At 38.0% G+C, this 19534-nt stretch overlaps 1 protein-coding gene across 10 annotated transcripts in view; it reads right to left on the minus strand.

Annotated features, from left to right (window-relative positions):
- The window catches only part of FOXP2 (forkhead box P2), a 756067-nt gene that overhangs the window by 155579 nt on the left and 580954 nt on the right, over positions 1–19534 (minus strand). For 9 of the 10 annotated variants that reach the window (XM_044084429.1, XM_044084432.1, XM_044084431.1 and 6 more), the window contains 2 exons: positions 15389–15602; positions 10076–10180 (listed from right to left, as the gene is read on the minus strand). In XM_044084429.1, the coding sequence (XP_043940364.1) occupies positions 10076–10180; positions 15389–15602 (319 nt within the window). The remainder of the gene's footprint in view (positions 1–10075; positions 10181–15388; positions 15603–19534) is intronic. The other variant, XM_044084433.1, reaches the window with a different exon arrangement.

Here is a 19534-nt window from a genome sequence, read left to right on the forward strand (position 1 = left end):
AGTGAGATTCACACAAAAGAATCTAGTTATAACAAGGTTTGTTCTTATGTACGAACCTTCTTTTGTAAGTGAACCTCAAGCTACCACACAACTGCACCAGAATATAACTACTTTGCAAGATGGAGCAGAATTTGCATTGCCAGATAAGTCTAACCAAAAATGACCCTTTCACCAGAGATATGAATACACAAATGAGTCAACCGACTTGAGTCATGAAGTTATGCAAGCAGAAAATGATGGCCTCAAACCCAGAACTGTAAGATGAAACTCACTGATATTTTGTCATGGGATACAGTGCTAGAACTTAATTGCTTCATTAAATACAATGGTCACACATGCTATTAATCAACATATACTAAATATACTACCACAGTTACACAGACAGCACCACTACTGCAAATCCATATTTAGTCCTGGCACCACTCACCAAAATTCTACCTTTCAAAGTACTGATGAAACCAAGTGGTACAGTAGCTATGCTGTGTATCTTTGAGGGCATAGCTATTAAATACTTACTGTAAGTTGTCAAATCTATGGCATAGAGGGACTACACTGAAAATGATCTAAGTTAATTTAATGTACTGAGTGCGGCAAAACTCCAACACAAAAGTAAGGGATGGTATTCATCCTAAGGGTCAGACAACATGCATATGCTCCATGCAACAAAAAGATAGTGCCATGGGTATACATAGCAAAGCATATTTCTCACTTTCTAATTAAGCATAGTGGATTTTCCCAAGCATACATTTGGATGGGAGTTCAAAGTATTGGTTAGCCCTTTGTGCATTCTGGCTAACACAGAAAGAGGTTAGAAGCAGAAGAAAAATCTGACTCCCTTCAGGATAATTGCTAAACCTCTCTGGCTATTGACACCCCTGCTTGGTGACCTTCAATGCCAGGAAGAACAAAAATACATTTTTCAATGGGAGTAGAGGTTTTGGAGGTCATCAGAAGATTGAGGGGATACAAAATTAGGAGCATACAAAAAAATGTGCTCACATTGGCTGGTGAGGTATGCCTATAAAAACAACACTTCTAAGAAGCTTTGCACTTAACATGCAACTTCCTCACCTTTTCCACCTACAAAATTGTGCTTAGTTACTTGTTAAACAGTGAAATCCTAACAACATTGAAACAATTGCTTCGATTAACTAATACCTATCCTTTCTGAGTACCTTTTTACACTAATAACCCTTCTTTCCATATAATAGTTACTCAACAGTTAGGCCACCATCAGCATACCATATAGATTACACGGCCCAACAACAGAAACAAACAATGATAAACCCGTCAACCTTTTTTTAGAACTATAATCTTTCCATTCAACAGTGGACTAACTAAAGCATAGTGCAACTGATGCACTGGTTTAATGTAAGAAGGGTGTGAAATACTGATTAGAAATGAGATCTTAAGGTGGAGCAGCACTGCATACCCACATGCACTATTAGCAGTTCAGCTTTACAGGCATCTAAATGACAGATGTACCTTAAAATGTGTGATGCCATGGGGGACAAATTGATTTAGAACTTGACATCTGTATTCTATTTCTTTATTTCCATAGTTCAGACTGTAATTGGCTAAGCTTCTGGTGTCATTCTAAGGGGATCCAGTATCTGTCTGCTTGGGATGACATGGTCGACAGACCATGGTGCTTTGCCACAGATGGCCTGCACCTGTCGCCCCTGGGATTCTGGATACTGGCTAAGGCTCTTGCTGCCCCTATAATGCCTTTTTTAGGCAAGGTTCAAATACAAATTCACCACCATATCAGGAACAGGTAATCAAAAACTGACGGTAATGCTACTCAATGCTAGAAGTCTAAATCTCAAAATGCACTCACTCGAGGCACTCCTTAAAATGGAGAACATCGATATCTGTGCAGTGACTGAGACCTGGTTCAAAGCTCCAGAGAGCACCCTGCACTACCAGGCTATAACTCACACCACACTTTTCGGCCATGTAACCTGGACCGAAGCACCAAAGGCGGAGGTGTGTCCATATTCATTAAGGATATCCACACCTCCAGGCTAGTTGCTCAGCATAATGCATCCGAGGTAATCCAAGTGCAACTAACTCTGGCTAAAACTGCAATCCAAATTGTAGCTTGCTACAGATCCCCCACCATGCTCCAGGATTCCCACTCCTCTTTTCTTGATATATTGGAAAATATTAGGGTTCAACCAAACACCCAAATAATGGGTGACTTCAACTACCCCACCATTAACTGGGAAAACTACTCATGCACCAACTCCTTAGCTCAACGCTTTCTGGAATTCATAAACTCCAGTGCCCTGGATCAACTTATCCACACACCCACCAGGGGCAATAATATTCTAGACCTAGTCATTACCAACATGAGTGACCGGTGTTCCACACCTGAAGTCAACTCCTCGTTGGTCCAATCCGACCATAAGCTAATCACCAATGATATTCACATCCAGCTCCCACCCTCATTAAGGAAACCAAGGTAAAAAATTTCTCCAAAGCCAACTTCATGCTTCTTAAGACAGAAGTGGTGAACTTCATGACACCCATGCAGATGGACAATACAGTTACAACTGCTGAATCCTACAAAATGCACTCTATAAGCACTTATACAAGTGCATGGATCGTGCTATCCCAAACAGAACCAAGACGCTATCCTCCAAAAAAAGGAAGACAATCTGGTGGTCCCCTGCCATAAACAAACTGTACAACAGAAGGAAGAAACTGTTGCAAAAGAGCGTAAAATCCCATGAGTGGAGGAGCTCTCTGGAGAGCCTCAGTAAGAAGCTGAGATCCCTTATAAGATCCTCAAAAGCTAGCTACGAAAACAAAATCACCACTAATTCTAAGGACAACCACAAAGCATGCTATAGCTATGTCAAGAACCTCAATGGCAACACCCAGATCTGCACTGAGTTACAGCACAACAGCATGAAAATTACAGAACCAACTGATATTGCCAACATCCTGGCAGATAGGTTCAGTGCTAACTTTACCCCCCCCCCCCCAAAGGGCCCATATCTATACAGGAAGAATGCAGAGTCCCTGTAATCACAACTATGCAGGTAAAAGCTGCACTTTCTAAAGCAAAAACATAGCATCCATGGGACCGGACAATATCCCAGGCTGCATTTTACACAAACTTCAGAATGAACTGGCTCCCTACTTAAGCACCATGTTCAATCATAGCCTCATGTCAGGCTTTGTGCCCACTGAATGGCACACAGCAACTGTTATCCCACTCCACAAAGGGGGAGCCACCACTGATCCCGGGAACAATCGACCTATTAGCCTGACGAGCCTGGTCTGCAAGGCCATGGAATGTATCATCATGGAACTCATAAACAAAGACATTGGTAACCTCCAAACTCTGGATCCCACCCAGTTCAGGTTTGTGAAAGGGAGATCATGCCTCCTGAACCTGATTGACTTCTTTAAGTTGGTACACACAGCCTATCTTGAACTCGCCAAGGCTTTCAACACCATCCCCCATTTTGGAATTATAGCTAAACTCACTAAACTAGGTATAAATCCCTATGTCACAAGATGGGTTGCCAAATAGCTCACTGACAGAACCCACACTGTAAAAGTTGCAGACTCCAAATCTGATCTCAAAGCAGTGACAAGTGGAGTACCACAGGGTTCCGTCCTGGGACCTCTCCTGTTTGGTATCTACTTCTCTGAAGTATAGGCTAACACAGAAGGCCTCTAGCTAATGAAGTTCACAGATGACTGCAAACTAGGAGCCATAGTCAAGTCCCCAAAATATGTGGACATCCTACAGAAGGGCCTTGCTGAGACAGATGCCTGGTGTCAGAGCCATGGCCTCAAGCTCAATGCCAAAAAGTGCAGTGTCATCCCCTTTGGTAAAAACTCTGTACCCATGAACTACCACATCAACAGCAATCTACTTAACACCGAATGTGTAATAAGAGACCTTGGGACCCAGGTGGACAGTAGTCTCTCCTTTGATAGTCACATCGCCACAGTAGTCAGGAAGTCCTTCTACATGGCAAACCTCATCATAAAAGGGTTCTCATCCAGGAAAAAACAGGTCATTGTTCCCCTCTACTCGACACTCATTAGACCCATTATAGAGTACAACGCCCCTTTTGGAATGTACCTCACAAGACACCTGCAGCAGCTGGAAAGGCCACAGAAGTACCTCACAAAGAGGATTACTGGCCTCAAACAAATGACCTACACTGACCATCTCAAAAAACTCCAGCTTTACTCCGTAGCATACTGCTTACTCAGAGGTAATCTCTGCCTAACATATAAAGCTATGTCAAACCCAGAGCTGTTGGACATGCTACACCTAAAGAAATCCCAATCCCTCCGAGCTACACGCTCTAGGGACCTAAAACTTGTCACCACAATAAACGGGACATGCTGGAGGAATAGATTCCTGTCCCAGAGACTTCCCATACTCTGGAACAGGCTACCCATCTATGTCAAGCAAAGTTCTTCATTAGCACTCCTCAAGAAAAATCTTGATGAGTGGATGGGAAATAGGAAATACACCCCGGGGATCACTTCTGTGACTCTGCTCGACAGTGGCACAGGAAAATAACTTTCTTGGGTGGTGTAAGCCAGGGAACCTTGCTGGCCAGGCTTATGTAGGCCCTTGGGCCGATAGCCTAGTACCTACATATGAACCTATGAACATATGTGCAAGATATATTTAAAGCTTTTTATCTGCAACAGAAACTATACTGTGAAATTGCTTTTGTAAGCTGTCTTAACAGTGGCACGAGAATTGCATTTGCTCTTTTATGTGATTTTATTCTGCTGGAAAATGCAGCAATTTTTGTGGTGAAATGCAGAGAGTTGCTTCTAAAATGTATTGTTTCTCTGTTGCTATAAGGAAGGCCTTAAAAATTTAACACAAAGGAAACTGTCAGTTAAGGTTATAAAAGAGCAAGGTATCAGGAGGTAACAACAAGATGCAAACACCTGGGTCTACTCCCAGCTTGTATTTTTTGTAAGAAAAAAAATGGATCATTTGCTCCTGGCTCATGTGAAAAAGAGTCCAGTAATAAGTGTATATACTTTGAAATGAAGCCTATTGCTAAGTCATGCTCAAAGACCTTGGTGTGCCACTATTTATATACACTCTTCTAGTAACATTTCAGTTAAGGCTTAAATATTCTTTGAGAAAGACTCAAATAAGTTATATAGCTAATATCAATTAGAGTTTTCCTTTTAAGTAGTCTGTTTACGTAATCATTTTAATTTCTTCTCCGCATATGTATATACCTCTGCACATTTAACTTGTCTCAGTGCTGTCTAGAGTTTTCATTTTCTAAGTAAAGTTTTGATTTATTTACTTCTAAAATCTTGTGGCTGGTATTTATTAATGCATTTATTTATTATTTCAGATGAATGTATTCTTTAGCACTATAGGCTGTCAAGCTATATCAATGTCTAACTGATCAGACTGTTCTGCACATTACCGTTTATGTTTATTATTATTATTATTATTATTTGGCTACTGATCAACACTGGCCTGATTCCTTGTGGGCTCCTAACACAACCTAGGGTTGGGGCAGACCTACCTCACCTGCTCAAAAGCTATAAGGAACTGGAAAATTCCACCAGCCTTATGTGGAAATTTGTGTGTGTGTGTGTGTGTGTGTGTGTGTGTGTGTGTGTGTGTGTGTGTGTGTGTGTGTGTGTGTGTGTGTGTGCGTGAGCAATAATTTATTTGGAAAGCAGTTACTGTGGGCATGTAGGTAATGGGCACTGGAAGAAAATGAAGTTCACAGATACTGTGGTGAGAAAGGGGTGTTGGATGCAAGGCCAAAGACTCTGTTCTGTACATCAGTATGCTGGCGTATTGTATAAGCCGACTTACCTGAACACTGGTTAAGTTATATAAAACAGTTCCATGCTGACGCTCTAAAGACTATGCTACACTGCATCAGTCGTTTAACGCATCACCTCCTGCTAGAGAAACAGACTGCAATGCCATGGACATTACTGCTACATAGTATCTCTACTAATGCATGCTTATCCTAATCCCAAGCTTACGCCTAACTTTCCTGTGAGACTACCGGTATTCAAAGTGCTCCTGAATTTACTCGTAAGTTTCTTTGGATGATTGCAAAAGAAACTGTTTGATTTTATTTCATGATTTTTTATGTGATATGTTTTCAACAAAAGTGAGTTTTGATCCTTAGTGTTCGACTACCTTGCTGAAAATGAACTTCTTTTCATTTATAATTTATGGCTTTTAGCTTGCCACATGAGCATTCATTGGTGGTACCTTTGCGATCTTTTTGAGGGAAAAAAAAAGAAAAGAAAAGCAGACATGGTTGGCCCCACTTTGTTGCTGTTCTCTAATAGTCATTGCATGAGAATGCAATCTTACAAGTTACGGGAAATATAGCAACTGAAAAATCTGTGTGAGGACTAACGTCCACCAACAACAGACAACCCACCCATATGTATGAATTTTGCAACAATGAGATTATTATTTGTAAATCTACCATTATAGTGCCTTATTACACAAACCACTTTCTAGCACAAACAAGTGATTCTTTTGTTACTGTAGAAAGAGGGTTTGTCATGCCACTTCCAAGGCTCACTTCCAGCTCACTGATGAAACAATAAACAGTTTATGAACAGCAGAGTTACAGAGATGCAGCACCTATGAAAAATAATTATAATGTAAACTTTGATGAAGTCTAGATAAAGACAGTACATTTACTATATGGAATTAGAGAAAAGGACAGCTACAGTAATACAGAATACCTTGTTGGTAATATAATACCTGCTGCAGCCTACTTAGTTATGAAGTGCACAAGTACATGATTTTGTAATACACCTGGACATAGAACTGTGCTACAATGTAGTTCACTAAATAGAAGGAAAACAGAGAAATGGTGAATACACACACAAACACAGGAAGGAGATGTAGACTTCACGCAGATGGCATCAATGATGAGACCCAAACAGGAAAACCAAGTTCTATGAAGCAATTATATTGTACCACTATGCCGTCCCAGTATATATAAAGTACTGGGAAATGGGAATCAGTGGAACAGCACACCGGCTTCCAGATATAAAACCATTCTACAAAAAGCCAGAAGTGAGGCATGCCATATGTTTCACCGATCAGACAGTTGAAGGCCAGGTAATGCATGATATTTTGAAAATGCACAATACGCAGCAGGGAAAAAACTTTAATGACAGGAGAAAACAGCAGCCAGATTAATTTCAAATAACTGGTTTGCTGCATTTATTTAAAAAGGGGAAATGGGCACTTCTCTTTATGTTAACTGGCCTTAGATGGACCGCTCTGTAAAATAAAGAATTCTAAGAGTAAATAATACCTTTCGCGCGGCAAAGAAAGCATCCCACCTCTAAATGCAGGAGGTTGAGCCTCTTATATTCCTTTGTGTTTAATAATCAACTCTGAGGTGACTGCAGTTTGGAGAAAAGGTCCAGTTCCTTTAAAAAGCAACCAAAAACTGTATTGATTAAATATTGCCTTTTGATCTGTACAAGGTACTCAACAAAATCAGTCTGAAGAAGGAAATGATTCCCTGTTTAGGCTATGTGGCTGTATCTGCAGAAGTCCCTGGTATGAAATGAACATGTACAGCACTGCCCCCTAGTGCTGTGTGTTTGCACTCATACTTGCTAGTACACAGATCATTTTTTTTATTTATTTACTATTATTTATTTATGTGTTAATTGGATAAGAGACCTGGTACGCAGGTCATTCTTTGTCTTGATGTGGACTATAAGGTCAATAGTAATTACAATGCATGTGGACAGTTTAGCACAGCCAATCAACCAACATGTCTTCTGTAGGCAGAAGTAAACCAGAGTATTCAAAGAAAGATTACAAAGACATGAGGAGAACATGCAAACTCAGTGATTCAAGATTATGTTTGAACCTCAGGCCTTGGAGCTGCAAGGCAAAATGTATTTATTTTTCATATTATCAATTTAATTTTATTTCTTTTTTGTCAGGTAAAGATCTTAATCACTGACACATCATGCTACCTGAGTATTCCTTTAGGTCCCTTTTATTACATTTAAGTTCTGTATGCATTACAGTGATTTACTTACAACTTTATACTGCTTACAAATGAAAGCAATTTGAGTTTTCAAGGACAATACCAAGAATAACAGTTGAGCTCTCGCAAATGATTTCCTAAAAGTAGAGTAATGCAAGAAATGATTCTCAGCTAGATCGTCTTCTGTGTGGAGACATGTGTGAATGGGCATACCTTCGTTGAAGGTTGTGCATCAGGGCTGGCAACTCAGCACGTAAAAATGTACTGCCAATCATTAGCAGACTGGAGTTCCGCTGTGGCGACCCTTAACCGGGAAAAGCCGAAAGACGCAAGAACAGAGTAATGCAAGAAATGTTTCACCGGAAGTAATAATGTCCAGAGAAGGGAAAAATAAAAACATATGCATATTTTGGTAGCTGACTAAAAGCTATGAAGCCTTTTGCAATAATGTTTGTTTTTTTATTTTTAATATCATATTTATGAAATGTTACTTGAATGGCAAAGTACTATTGCATGTTGCACTGGCTGATGGTAGTGAAACATCTCAGTGCAAGAGGTCAGGTGGAGAAAGATGGACTGAGAAAGGTGCATCTGATACCATGAACACAAAGTATATGGCAAGCACTTTTTATGTGAATTTTAGTACTGACTATGTTTTTACATGGAGGACAACAAGAAATTTGTAGTGTGGAAGGATCCCACATTTAGCAAGTGCCTAGAACTGCATGCTCAGTCAGCCTTAGGAACACTTCTGATAGAAAAAGTGGAAAGAAACAACCATACTAGCAGAAAAATAAATGGTTTGAGATACTCAGCATGGCACAGACATAATGTAGATTAAAATACATCTGTGACTAGATAAAGACCATATAATCAAACTGCCATTCTTTGTCTTCTCACCATCCTATTCAAAAGGGATTACTGAGGCAAACTGCCTAGGTCAGAAAAATAATTTATTCAGACTGGGTATGGAAGATGAATATGAAAAAAATGCTGACTTGTCATACAATATATGCAACTCTAATATTGCATATATGTGTCTAGTTGCACTGACAAGGCTATCAACCTTATTACAAAGCTTATTTCCCTCTGTACCTTCAGTTTCTTTTGCCCTTTGCTGAAGATATATAGTAATTCTGTTTTTGTGATATAACAGTCTGTTGCACAGTAATTGATTATATTGCATTCATATAGTAAGTTGTAAATTAAGGATCACATAAGAAAGATGAAATAAATTATAGCATGCTGATTTTATTTTCCCACAAATTATTTTAATAGTACACCATTTCTGCTAAGAGAATCAGAACTGAATAAACCTGCATGCTTCAGGATTTTAAGTGGAGTGGATGCCTAAAAGGAGTAACATAACATCTGACATTAGTCAGACAATTGTCTGTGCATCATTTGTCCCACAGGAATTTCTTACATGATCCATAATGATATTTAAAATAAGACTCACATCCTGTCTCCTTCACTGCCACACTCAGTATGAAACCCCTGCCTTCTAAGGAAGAAAGGTACAACAGCATGTCATGCATGTAAGGAATTCACTTTTTTGTGGAATCTCTAACATGGCTTCTCTACCCTATTTTTATAAGCATACAGGTGAATCCTTATACCCTATGCACCCCTTAAGTCACCAGCACACCAAACAGAAGAGCTAATGACATGTTGATTGGAAATTTCACACGACAGTGCTTTAGATAACATTTGCTTCCACTGTTTTGTCTATATACAGTAGACACACTTCTTGGTGTTGTGGAATACAATAATATAATCACTAATAAGGTAAACACTATATATTATCATTATGTTTTAATAGATGCTGATAAAGATACACATAGTAAAACAGCTGAAACAGTGCTGGCAAATAAGCCTCAACATATTTTCTGAGGTTTGACAGCAACAGTAGGGATGATTCAAATGTAAATGCTAATTCAAAACTCTCTAGGTGGTCGAGGTAATTACATTTCCTAGAAGGAATGATGTCCTGTAATATACGAGAGAAAGCACAGTTTACTTACAACATATTAAAACAATAAGGAATATAATCAACCTACTTTAAAAACTGCCCAAAATCTTCACAAATACTTTCACAGCCAGGCCATTTACACACGCCATGACCATAGAGAGTATGAGATGTCCCAGTCTCCTCATGTGATGAGCTGTAGGAAAAGAACACGGCGTCAGATTCATCTCAAAAGCCATAATCGGTGGAGGCTGCTAGCGCCTGTCAGGTTACGATCAGTGACAAACAGGTCAAAACAGGTCAATTGAGCTCAGAGCAGTCAGGAAAAATTAATCATTCTATTGAATAGTTCAACTGCCAAGGGTAGATGATATTCCAATTAGGAAAGAAATAGAGCCAAAGATGGCTGTTAATAAAAGATAAAAATAAGATGACTGTATAATGTTGTCTGGTAATTTTGCAAGATGACATTGGTGTAACTGTACCCATAAATAAACGGTACAGTCATTAAGAATCTGCTGCATTAAAGCAAACAGTGCATTTGTCTTTGGCAGTGAAAACACAGAGCAGTATTACTGCATAAAAAACTCTTTGTAGGCATCCTGAAACCACTTTTAAGTCTCTCTTTTAAGTATGCTGTTGAACTATACAGCATTAAAATTCAGCAACAGTATCCCGTATATTTTGTGCAGAGTATAATAGAAATCATAACAAAAGACTTTATGAGTTAATAAAAACCTGGCAAACAAGACAGACAGAATAATACCAAACTTGTAACATGAAATAACAAAATATATTTAACCTGCTCAAGTTTGAATACTTCAGTTAAAAAAAAAAAGGTAACAAGTCTTAAAAAGTTTATCATAATTGTCAGCAGACTATTTTAGTAAACATTTTTTTGTCATGCATATTTAGTTTTTGGAGCACTGCAATGTTTTAAATGTCTTTTATTAAGCTGGTCACTTTAACCACAGAGTTTTTTCATATATCTCATTTTGTGCTCACAACTTGTTCACTAATAACTCAACTGTCTGTCTTTCTTTCTGTGATGTAACGCTAAACACAGAGCTTTACCGACTGGCACATATTATATGGAAAGTAGATTTTGGATAATATAGTAATGAGTTTTCTGTTTTAAAGGACAGACGTACCAAAAAAGAAAAAAAAAGAAAGACAATCCTCTCATCATATCTTGATGCTCTCTGAAGTGCTTAATATCTTGCGTCATTCTAAGTGGTTGTTATTACTATTATTATTTAAGTTGTTATACTAGAAACCAGCCTAATGTGAGGGCTGCCATGCTGATGTGATTTTGTTTTCCTGTGAACGTTTGCCTCTCTGATATAACGTCAGAGAACATAATAGCAATAAGAGCATTTACTTTGGTAACACCTTCCCAGTGATTTACAAACAATGTTGGATGCTTTCATAACTTTGGCAATCTCTGGCAAGAGTCCCAGCTTTATTTTTCGGACAGTGTTTTATGCTAGCAATTTCCCTTAACAGCACTTAATGTTGAATTTAGCCTATTTAGTGGTTTTGTATAAGCTAGCAAGCATTAGTTCCAAGCCACATTTTTTACCTGAGGTGTGAAACTAATCACAAAGAGAGACATCAGTTATTTGCTTTAAAACTTTCATTGACCTTGCACCTAGAGTCAGTGAGTTATCTAATCATTTTGTTTTCCTAAGATTGTATAACTCTGTGGGGGAGCTATCCCTCCCTGTTTACAGGATGTCACAGATGACGAGAAGGGGAAACACATAACATCTGGTGTGTGCAGAGAAATGTCAGAAAGAGCTTCAAGCAGCAATCTGTAAAAGTATGCTTCAGTTTTTGTTTTCTTTGTATGTGCCATGCTTGGGTTGTATTAAAAGAAAGGGAAGGCACGTTGTGATGAGAAAATGGAAGACCTAGGTTGGTACTTCATACATGCTTGTTATTATTAGAAAAATGTTCTGGGCATTGTATTTCATCATGTGCCAGTAACTTACAGGACAGACTTTTGATTAATTTGCAACTTTTCTTGTAACATCGTGAATAAATTCATGAGCATTGTTCAGGGAATATTAAATAAATATGTTGCAATATCTCAGGTCTAGAACTTCTGTTCTAAAACAGAACATTATACTAGAACAATATAAAATCCTGCAGGGTTATGACACTTAAAATATCCATGACTGTATTTTGATGGTATTTACTGAAAAAAAAAACATTACATCCTTCAATATCTTGTTGCTTTTGAAATGATTTGCACAAAGTACTACTTTTTCATTTAATGAGATAAATGCAGCATGGTTTATAAAATGCTGCTTTATTACTAGAAATTCAGATTATAAAAATAACTGACTAATTTTATTACTGACCCCAGTTTTGCTGAACAGTCAGCAGAGCTCATGTAGCTGACGTGGTGCACACTATAACTCATGAACGTGCACTGCGCAGGGCACGTAACACCAGCTTCAGTGGGTTTAAATTCAAATATCTGCACATTCTGATGCAAAACAGATCTTAAAAAGAAATATGTGTACAGTATTCCTGAAATGGGTACAATAAGGCAAATGGTTTTAGTGTAATACTGCTAAACTCCCTGCTGACAGGAAAGATGTTCCATCAATCATACACATCTTTTAATAACTCATAAAGCTATTTGGCTCAAAGCATGCTTTTACTCTTTTGTGGTTTTTGGATGATGTGTCCATGAGACATGGAATTTCAGTCTGAAGTTTAGCAGAATATAATTTAATATAATTACCAACATGAGCACAACAGTGTAAAATGATACAACTGCAAGCCTCTGTATGTCAATTAGAAATGGAGTAAAAGAATGTTGTCAAGTTTTAGACTGTGTAATATGGCATGTAATTGTTGCTGCATTAATAATTACAGCACTGGTATCTGTGCTTTAAGTTTCTTTATCTTAAGTAAATTATTGTCAGATTGCAAGACTGACACACAATGGCTTGTGTTTGTGGTCACATTAGTCCTTGAGGTGCGCAGTATTATTGTAGGGCACTTAAATGCACACCAGTGGACGAAAGAAAGATAATTGCATCAGCCTGAACATCAGTCTACTGACTCATGTTCTCAGTCTCTCTTTCTTTCTTTCTTTTTTAACTCATGAGTCTAGCATAACCATGCAACTTATTTCAGTAGTGGATTTTTTGTAATTTTACATTTTCAGTGACACATTGGGCCTTTGGTACCTGTCTGTTTGTTTTTATGTTTTTATTTTTTTTTTGTTATTTCAGCAACATGAGAGATAAAGTCTCTGAAACAGGAATTAAGAAATGCACACACACACACACACACACACACACACACACACACACACACACACACACACACACACACACACACACACTCACAGACAGACAGACAGACACACACACACACACACACACACACACACACACACACACACACACACACACACACACACACACACACACACACACACACACACACACACACACATATATATGTGTGCATATATATATATAAATATATATATATATATATATATATATATATATACACACACATAGCTTTTCTCCTGTAGGCTATATCTGTTAATGTGATAACTTTCAGGCAAATATTTTAAACTTAAAGTCATTATGTGTAGTGCAATGATTAACACTGGATTGTAGCTGCAGAGGGCTTTCTTAATAAATAAATGGTCTTCAAGCATGGTGTGATGTCTTCTTATTTTTTACATAATAACTACTTAAAAATAAATAAAATGGTATTATTTGGCTTTGTAGCAAAATGAGCAGTACTCTTCAGAAGATATGGATAAGCTCCTCCTCCCCCATCCATGGATCTCCCTTTGTTGTTGTTGTGTGTGTGTGTGTGTGTGTGTGTGTGTGTGTGTGTGTGTGTGTGTGGGCGGGGGGGTCTGTAGTTTTTCTTTCTTTCTTTCCTTTTTTGACTAATGGAATGTATACCATCTTTCATGCTGCAGTGTTTCTAGCTTACATTAACAAATTTAAACCACAGCGAACATCTTGAATATTTTCCCAAAGAACGTACATGAACAGAGACAAAGGCAAACAGCCCTGCATGCCACCAAGAACTTTCTACCAGAATGTATCCTCCCCAAGACTTCATAATACAATGCTATTAAATTGCAAGTTTAAGTGTTAGTGTGCAAACAGGTAACATAATCCAGACCTCAGAAGATAACAGATAAGTAAGCGATTATACTGACTCTTCGTGTCTGGGCCAATGACAATTCTGGGTCATACCCAAACCAAGATTCTAATCACTAACACTCCTGCCTTGTTACTGGACTAGCATTTGCTTAATCTTATTCTAAATTTATTTTACCAAAATATCAACAAATATAGCCACATGCACCATTTGAGCTTCTCAATGAATACCTTTCATATTGGGATATGTTCCATAAATACAACATACAATGTTACTAAACTGTTTTAGTGTCCATTTTTATAAGTGATATAAAAACACATTCAGTATAGACACTGACTGAATTTCTCAGAGACCTCAATACAGCAAATAAAATACTGAAAACATAAAGCTTAATTGTGCAGCTCTCGCTGATACACACACACACATTGCCTCGCCAGTCATATAGGCAGCCTGGACTGCTCTGTTAGATGACGTGAAAAACAATTTATCATTATCAAAACATAAATACAAGTGACTGAAAGTATTGGAAGAAAACAAAAATCTTCTAAGAAAACAGTCATTTAAACTCTGACAGAAAAAACATGGCCGCAACGATAGATTCTATAATCCTTTGTATTAGGCATATATCCCTGGACTGTAGTTGCAGTAGTTTAATTGATTACATACTGTAATTTTATTGAATCTGAGTCTGAGTCTGAAACATAACATACATTGCTTATTTAAAAGCTTACCTGGAAAATTAACTGAAAAAATATGCAAATCTGTGTTGGAAATGTATTAAGACACTCAAACTGGCCAAAATTAAAAGTAATAAAGCAATATGTTGTAATCAATGAGTATTCTTACAACAAAACTTAACCATCATAAGTGCAAAGTACTGAGAAGTTAGATAATCTATCACATGGCATTTGAATTTTATTTTTTTTTTTCTGTTCTGTTGTGGAGGGAAATGGTCAGGTAGAATGTTACAGAGAAATCAACACATTTAAATGTTTCTTTAAAGTTAAATCTATGCAGATGGTGCATAACTATGGAATACATACAAGTAAGAAGTCTTAAATCCACTACTTAATTAATTCTATATAAATCTAAACTATTTTTTCAGCAGAAAGAAAACATTGTTTTTTTCTGTCAAACAGCGTTGACCATATATGACAGCAAAATGAATGAATTATCACACAACCAAGACAAATTCTAGTCACCAGACTTCACAAACAAACTTCAATTGAAAGGCTGTTTTCTTTGTATTTACCTGTCTCTCCTGGTATTAAGGACTGAAGCCTGCCCGTTCATCATGGGATGATGGGTAATCGGTGGGGATGCTTTGGAAGTAGTGGAGGAGGTAGTAGAGTTAGAATTGTTTGTTGTGAGGTCTAACCCCCCGTGCTTAATGCCATTCTCTTCCATACTGTGGACCCCAGTCACCTCTTTCCACAGCTGCTGGATTTCAGCAGGACTCAAACCAGCTAGAAAATTAAAGAAAGTCACTATCATGCAATGGCAACTAAAATCAACTCTGTAAGTATTTGTATGTTTATTTGTATATAAGTATATAAATATATGAATTCCAGTAGCGAGTATTTGAAATGCCATCTATTTTAGCATCAGAACAATAAGGACCTAAATACAATGTTAATGATTAGAACACCAATAGTGAAGCTTTAAATATAACACTTCTGGTCTAAACTAGCTCATATTCAGATGATAAAATCACATGCTACATTGTCTGGGAAATGGATACAAACTATTTTACCAGTGAGATCAAGTATGTATGTTGAAAAGTTGAGACTGCTAAAGCCCTGACTGTGAGCCAGATGGCCTTGTACTGACCAGCAACCAGAGAGATGGACAAGGCAAAAATATAGGGTAGAGAATTATTGGTAAGAGTATGATGCCACTTTGTCTATCCTATGGAAGAGATTCAAGGATTAGAACTTCACCTGTGAAATAAACAAAACATACTGAAGGGACACATATGTGACTCAAAGGATCACCTTGCTATGAATAGGCTTCCCATGTATGTGAAGCAGAGTTCATACCTGATCCTATTCAAATGAAATCTTGACCACTGAGTGGGAAATTGCGAATTCATCTCTGGTATGGCTCCCATGTCTATGATGGACAAAGGCTGTCAGTAAGTAAAATATTTTCCGATTAACGTTCCTCCCACAGATTTCCTAGTTACTTATTAACATGCCCCCTTCTAATTGATGCCCAAGGTGTTTGGGACAAATTTGGTTGATTCACAGGTAAGCCTATAAAGGGCCTAACGGTCATTAGCCAAATAACAATCTATTAACCTATGAATCTATGTAGTTCAGACTTCAGGAATGCTGATGTCTCATTAAAACAGATGTGTATGATATAAAGTGCAATAGTTTGGGACCATGTGCCTGGCCCTCATAACAGTTTGGGGTCATGTGCCCGGTCCTTATAATAGTTTGAGGGAATGTGCCTAGCCCTCAAAAATAGTTTGGGATCATATACCTGACCCTAACAACAGTTTGTGGGGAATGTGCCTGGCACTAACAATAGTTTGGCCATGTGCCTGGACCTCTCAATAGTTTAAGGTTATGTGCCTAGCCCTCACAACAGTTTTGAGGCATGTGCCTGGCCTCACAATAGTTTGTAATCATGTGCCTGGCCCTAACAATAGTTTGGGGTCACATGCCTGGCACTCATAATAGTTTGGTGTCACATGCCTGGCCTTACCAATAGTTTGGGAACATGTGCCTAACACTCAGAATAGCTTGGGATCATGTGCCTGGCCCTAATAATAGTTTGGGGGCATGTACCCAGCACCCACAATAGTTCATGGTCATGTACCTGAACCTCACAATAGTTTGGGGTCATGTGCCTGGATCTCTCAATAGTTTAGGGTTATGTGCCTGACCCTAACAATAATTTGGGGGCATGTGCCTGACACATACAACACTTTAGGGTTATGTGTTTGGCCCTCACAATAGTTTGGGGGCATGTGCCTGACCCTAACAATAGTTTGGGGTCATGTGCCCTGCACTCACAATAGCTTGTGATCATGTGCCTGGCCCTAACAATAGTTTGGGGGCAAGTGCCCAGCACCAACAAAATAGTTTGGGATCATGTACCTGGCCCTCACAAAAGTATGGGGGCATGTGATTTGTACTCTGTGACTATAAATATATATATATATATATATATATATATATACACACACACATATATATATATATATATATATATATATATATATATATATATATATATATACACACACACACACACACACACACACACACACACACACACACACACACACACACACACACACACAGGGTGACTGCTTCAACCACAGGTGCTCAAGCTACACCACAATAAGAGGAACAAATGAGCCTGTATAGAAACTGGACAGAAGGCCTGATGGAAAGACAGATACATCAGATGAGAATAAAAAAAAAGCATAATAAAAATTGTGTTTACGTCAGGGTATCAATAATGTTCAGCTTTTTGCTAGTCTGGATTCATTAATTAATAAACATCACAGAGAGTTTTCAGAAAAATCTGGCATTGGTAGGCTATGAAAATCAGCATGCAATGAAAGTTCGATTCCTTATTTTGTTCCACTCACAAGCACCTTATTATTTCTTGTTTCTGTTTGCAGTTGTATAAGATGACTGTTTACCCACACACAGACCATGCAAAATGAATTAAAATAGCAAGCCACTTCAACTGAAAGAAAATGCCAACTTTTCTCCGGGGATGCAGAAAAGTAATGACTAGGTTTCTACATTTGCAGAAACATAATGCAGCAGTCCTTTATATGCAGTTTTGGGATATATAAAGGGATGCATCATTTTTAAAAGCATTCTGCAGATAACAACAGTCAGCTGAAAGGTTGTATAGCTTGTATGTTAATACTCTTTCCTTTCTTTATATTTTTGTTAATCCAGTGCCTGTAACTTGCATTTAGGACATCTTATATGCAAACTGCAAATAGCTTTTTTATATAAAATAGAATAGTGATAATCAAACAATTAGGTATCAAACAAAAAAACATGTAATTAAAAAGGAAGACATTTCTTTTGTGAAGTTTCATTGAACTGAGCAGTTATACCCATTATGAAAATGTGTATACATTGAGTACTAATTTATTCTGAAAAATGGACACATCTTTTGAAATCTAGCATCTTCTTCAGATTTAACCTTGAAGTTACAGAGTAAATACATCAGAGACGAACCTTATGAGAACTTAAAACAAACTATTTAGCACAATTTGAGCGGTCCTATCATAAGGACAGCTGTTAATTTATATTTGAAAACTGTCTAGATCCATCCAGCCAGAACCCCCTTTTCCCACTTTTACATGTGGGGTTGAGGTGTCTATTTAGCAGTGACAATTATCTAGAGCGAAGGTTCACACTGCCAGGTGGCTAGCCCTGCGATTTCTCTTCTTCCCATCTACACACTCACATACACACTCACACCAATGGCCAAGTTAGAGTGTTCAACCCACCTAATGCATGTCTTTGGAATGTGGAAGGAAACCCAGAGGACCTGGAGAAAACTGACGCGAACACAGGGAAGACATACAGACTGGCAAAATGTCTAGATGGAATGCAAAAATTCTTGCTTACTCTACCAACATATCTGCAATACTGATCCATTGCTTTAAAATTTGGCAAGATATCCCTGCTAACTGTGTCATTTTTATATACGTCATAATGTCAGCATAATATTGCAAGGTCAAGTACAAGAAGAAAACAAGTGTTCCAATGGGGTTATTAGCTGGAGTTTGTGAAGTGGGGGGGGGGGTCCCTTTCTTGCCCTACTAATGATTCTGTTAGGTTTATCATGACACATTAGTCTGCTTTATTTTGTGACCATGAGACATACAATAGCAACCAATACACTTGCATTCAAATCACTCTCCTGTCGGGAATGTCACACTAGATAATAAACTTCAGATTATGTTCACACTGCCCCATGCACTACTTCTCCAAGCACCAATACCTATACATTGCATTTTGTTTGACAGTTCTATTCTACATCTGTTCTACTTCAGGTTGGTGTTTCTGATAACTCTGTATCTTAAATAATTTGGAGGGGGTGTAGTATAGAATGCTGTAAAATCGAATGCTATCTCGTTTATAAAGTTCAAAGCATTGTGGTAGGGCGCTGTTTACAAAATGTATTATCTTTTTACAGTAAATGAAGCCTTCACATTATTTTTGTTTTGGTTTGCTTTTCTAGGAGGTAGCTGTTTACATTCTCAAAGACCTATTCAAAAAGGATTAAAAAGTATAAAGCTTCATCGGAAAGAAAATGCCAGCAATGCAATGATAATGAAGTCAGCTTCTGCTTTTACAAATATTCATCTTGGCATTATTCAAGGTGCTGTTTTAGAATGCGTATGGGATTG

This window comes from Protopterus annectens, chromosome 9.part0 (assembly GCF_019279795.1).
Source record: "Protopterus annectens isolate FY-2018-M chromosome 9.part0, PAN1.0, whole genome shotgun sequence".
Taxonomy (NCBI): domain Eukaryota; kingdom Metazoa; phylum Chordata; order Ceratodontiformes; family Protopteridae; genus Protopterus; species Protopterus annectens.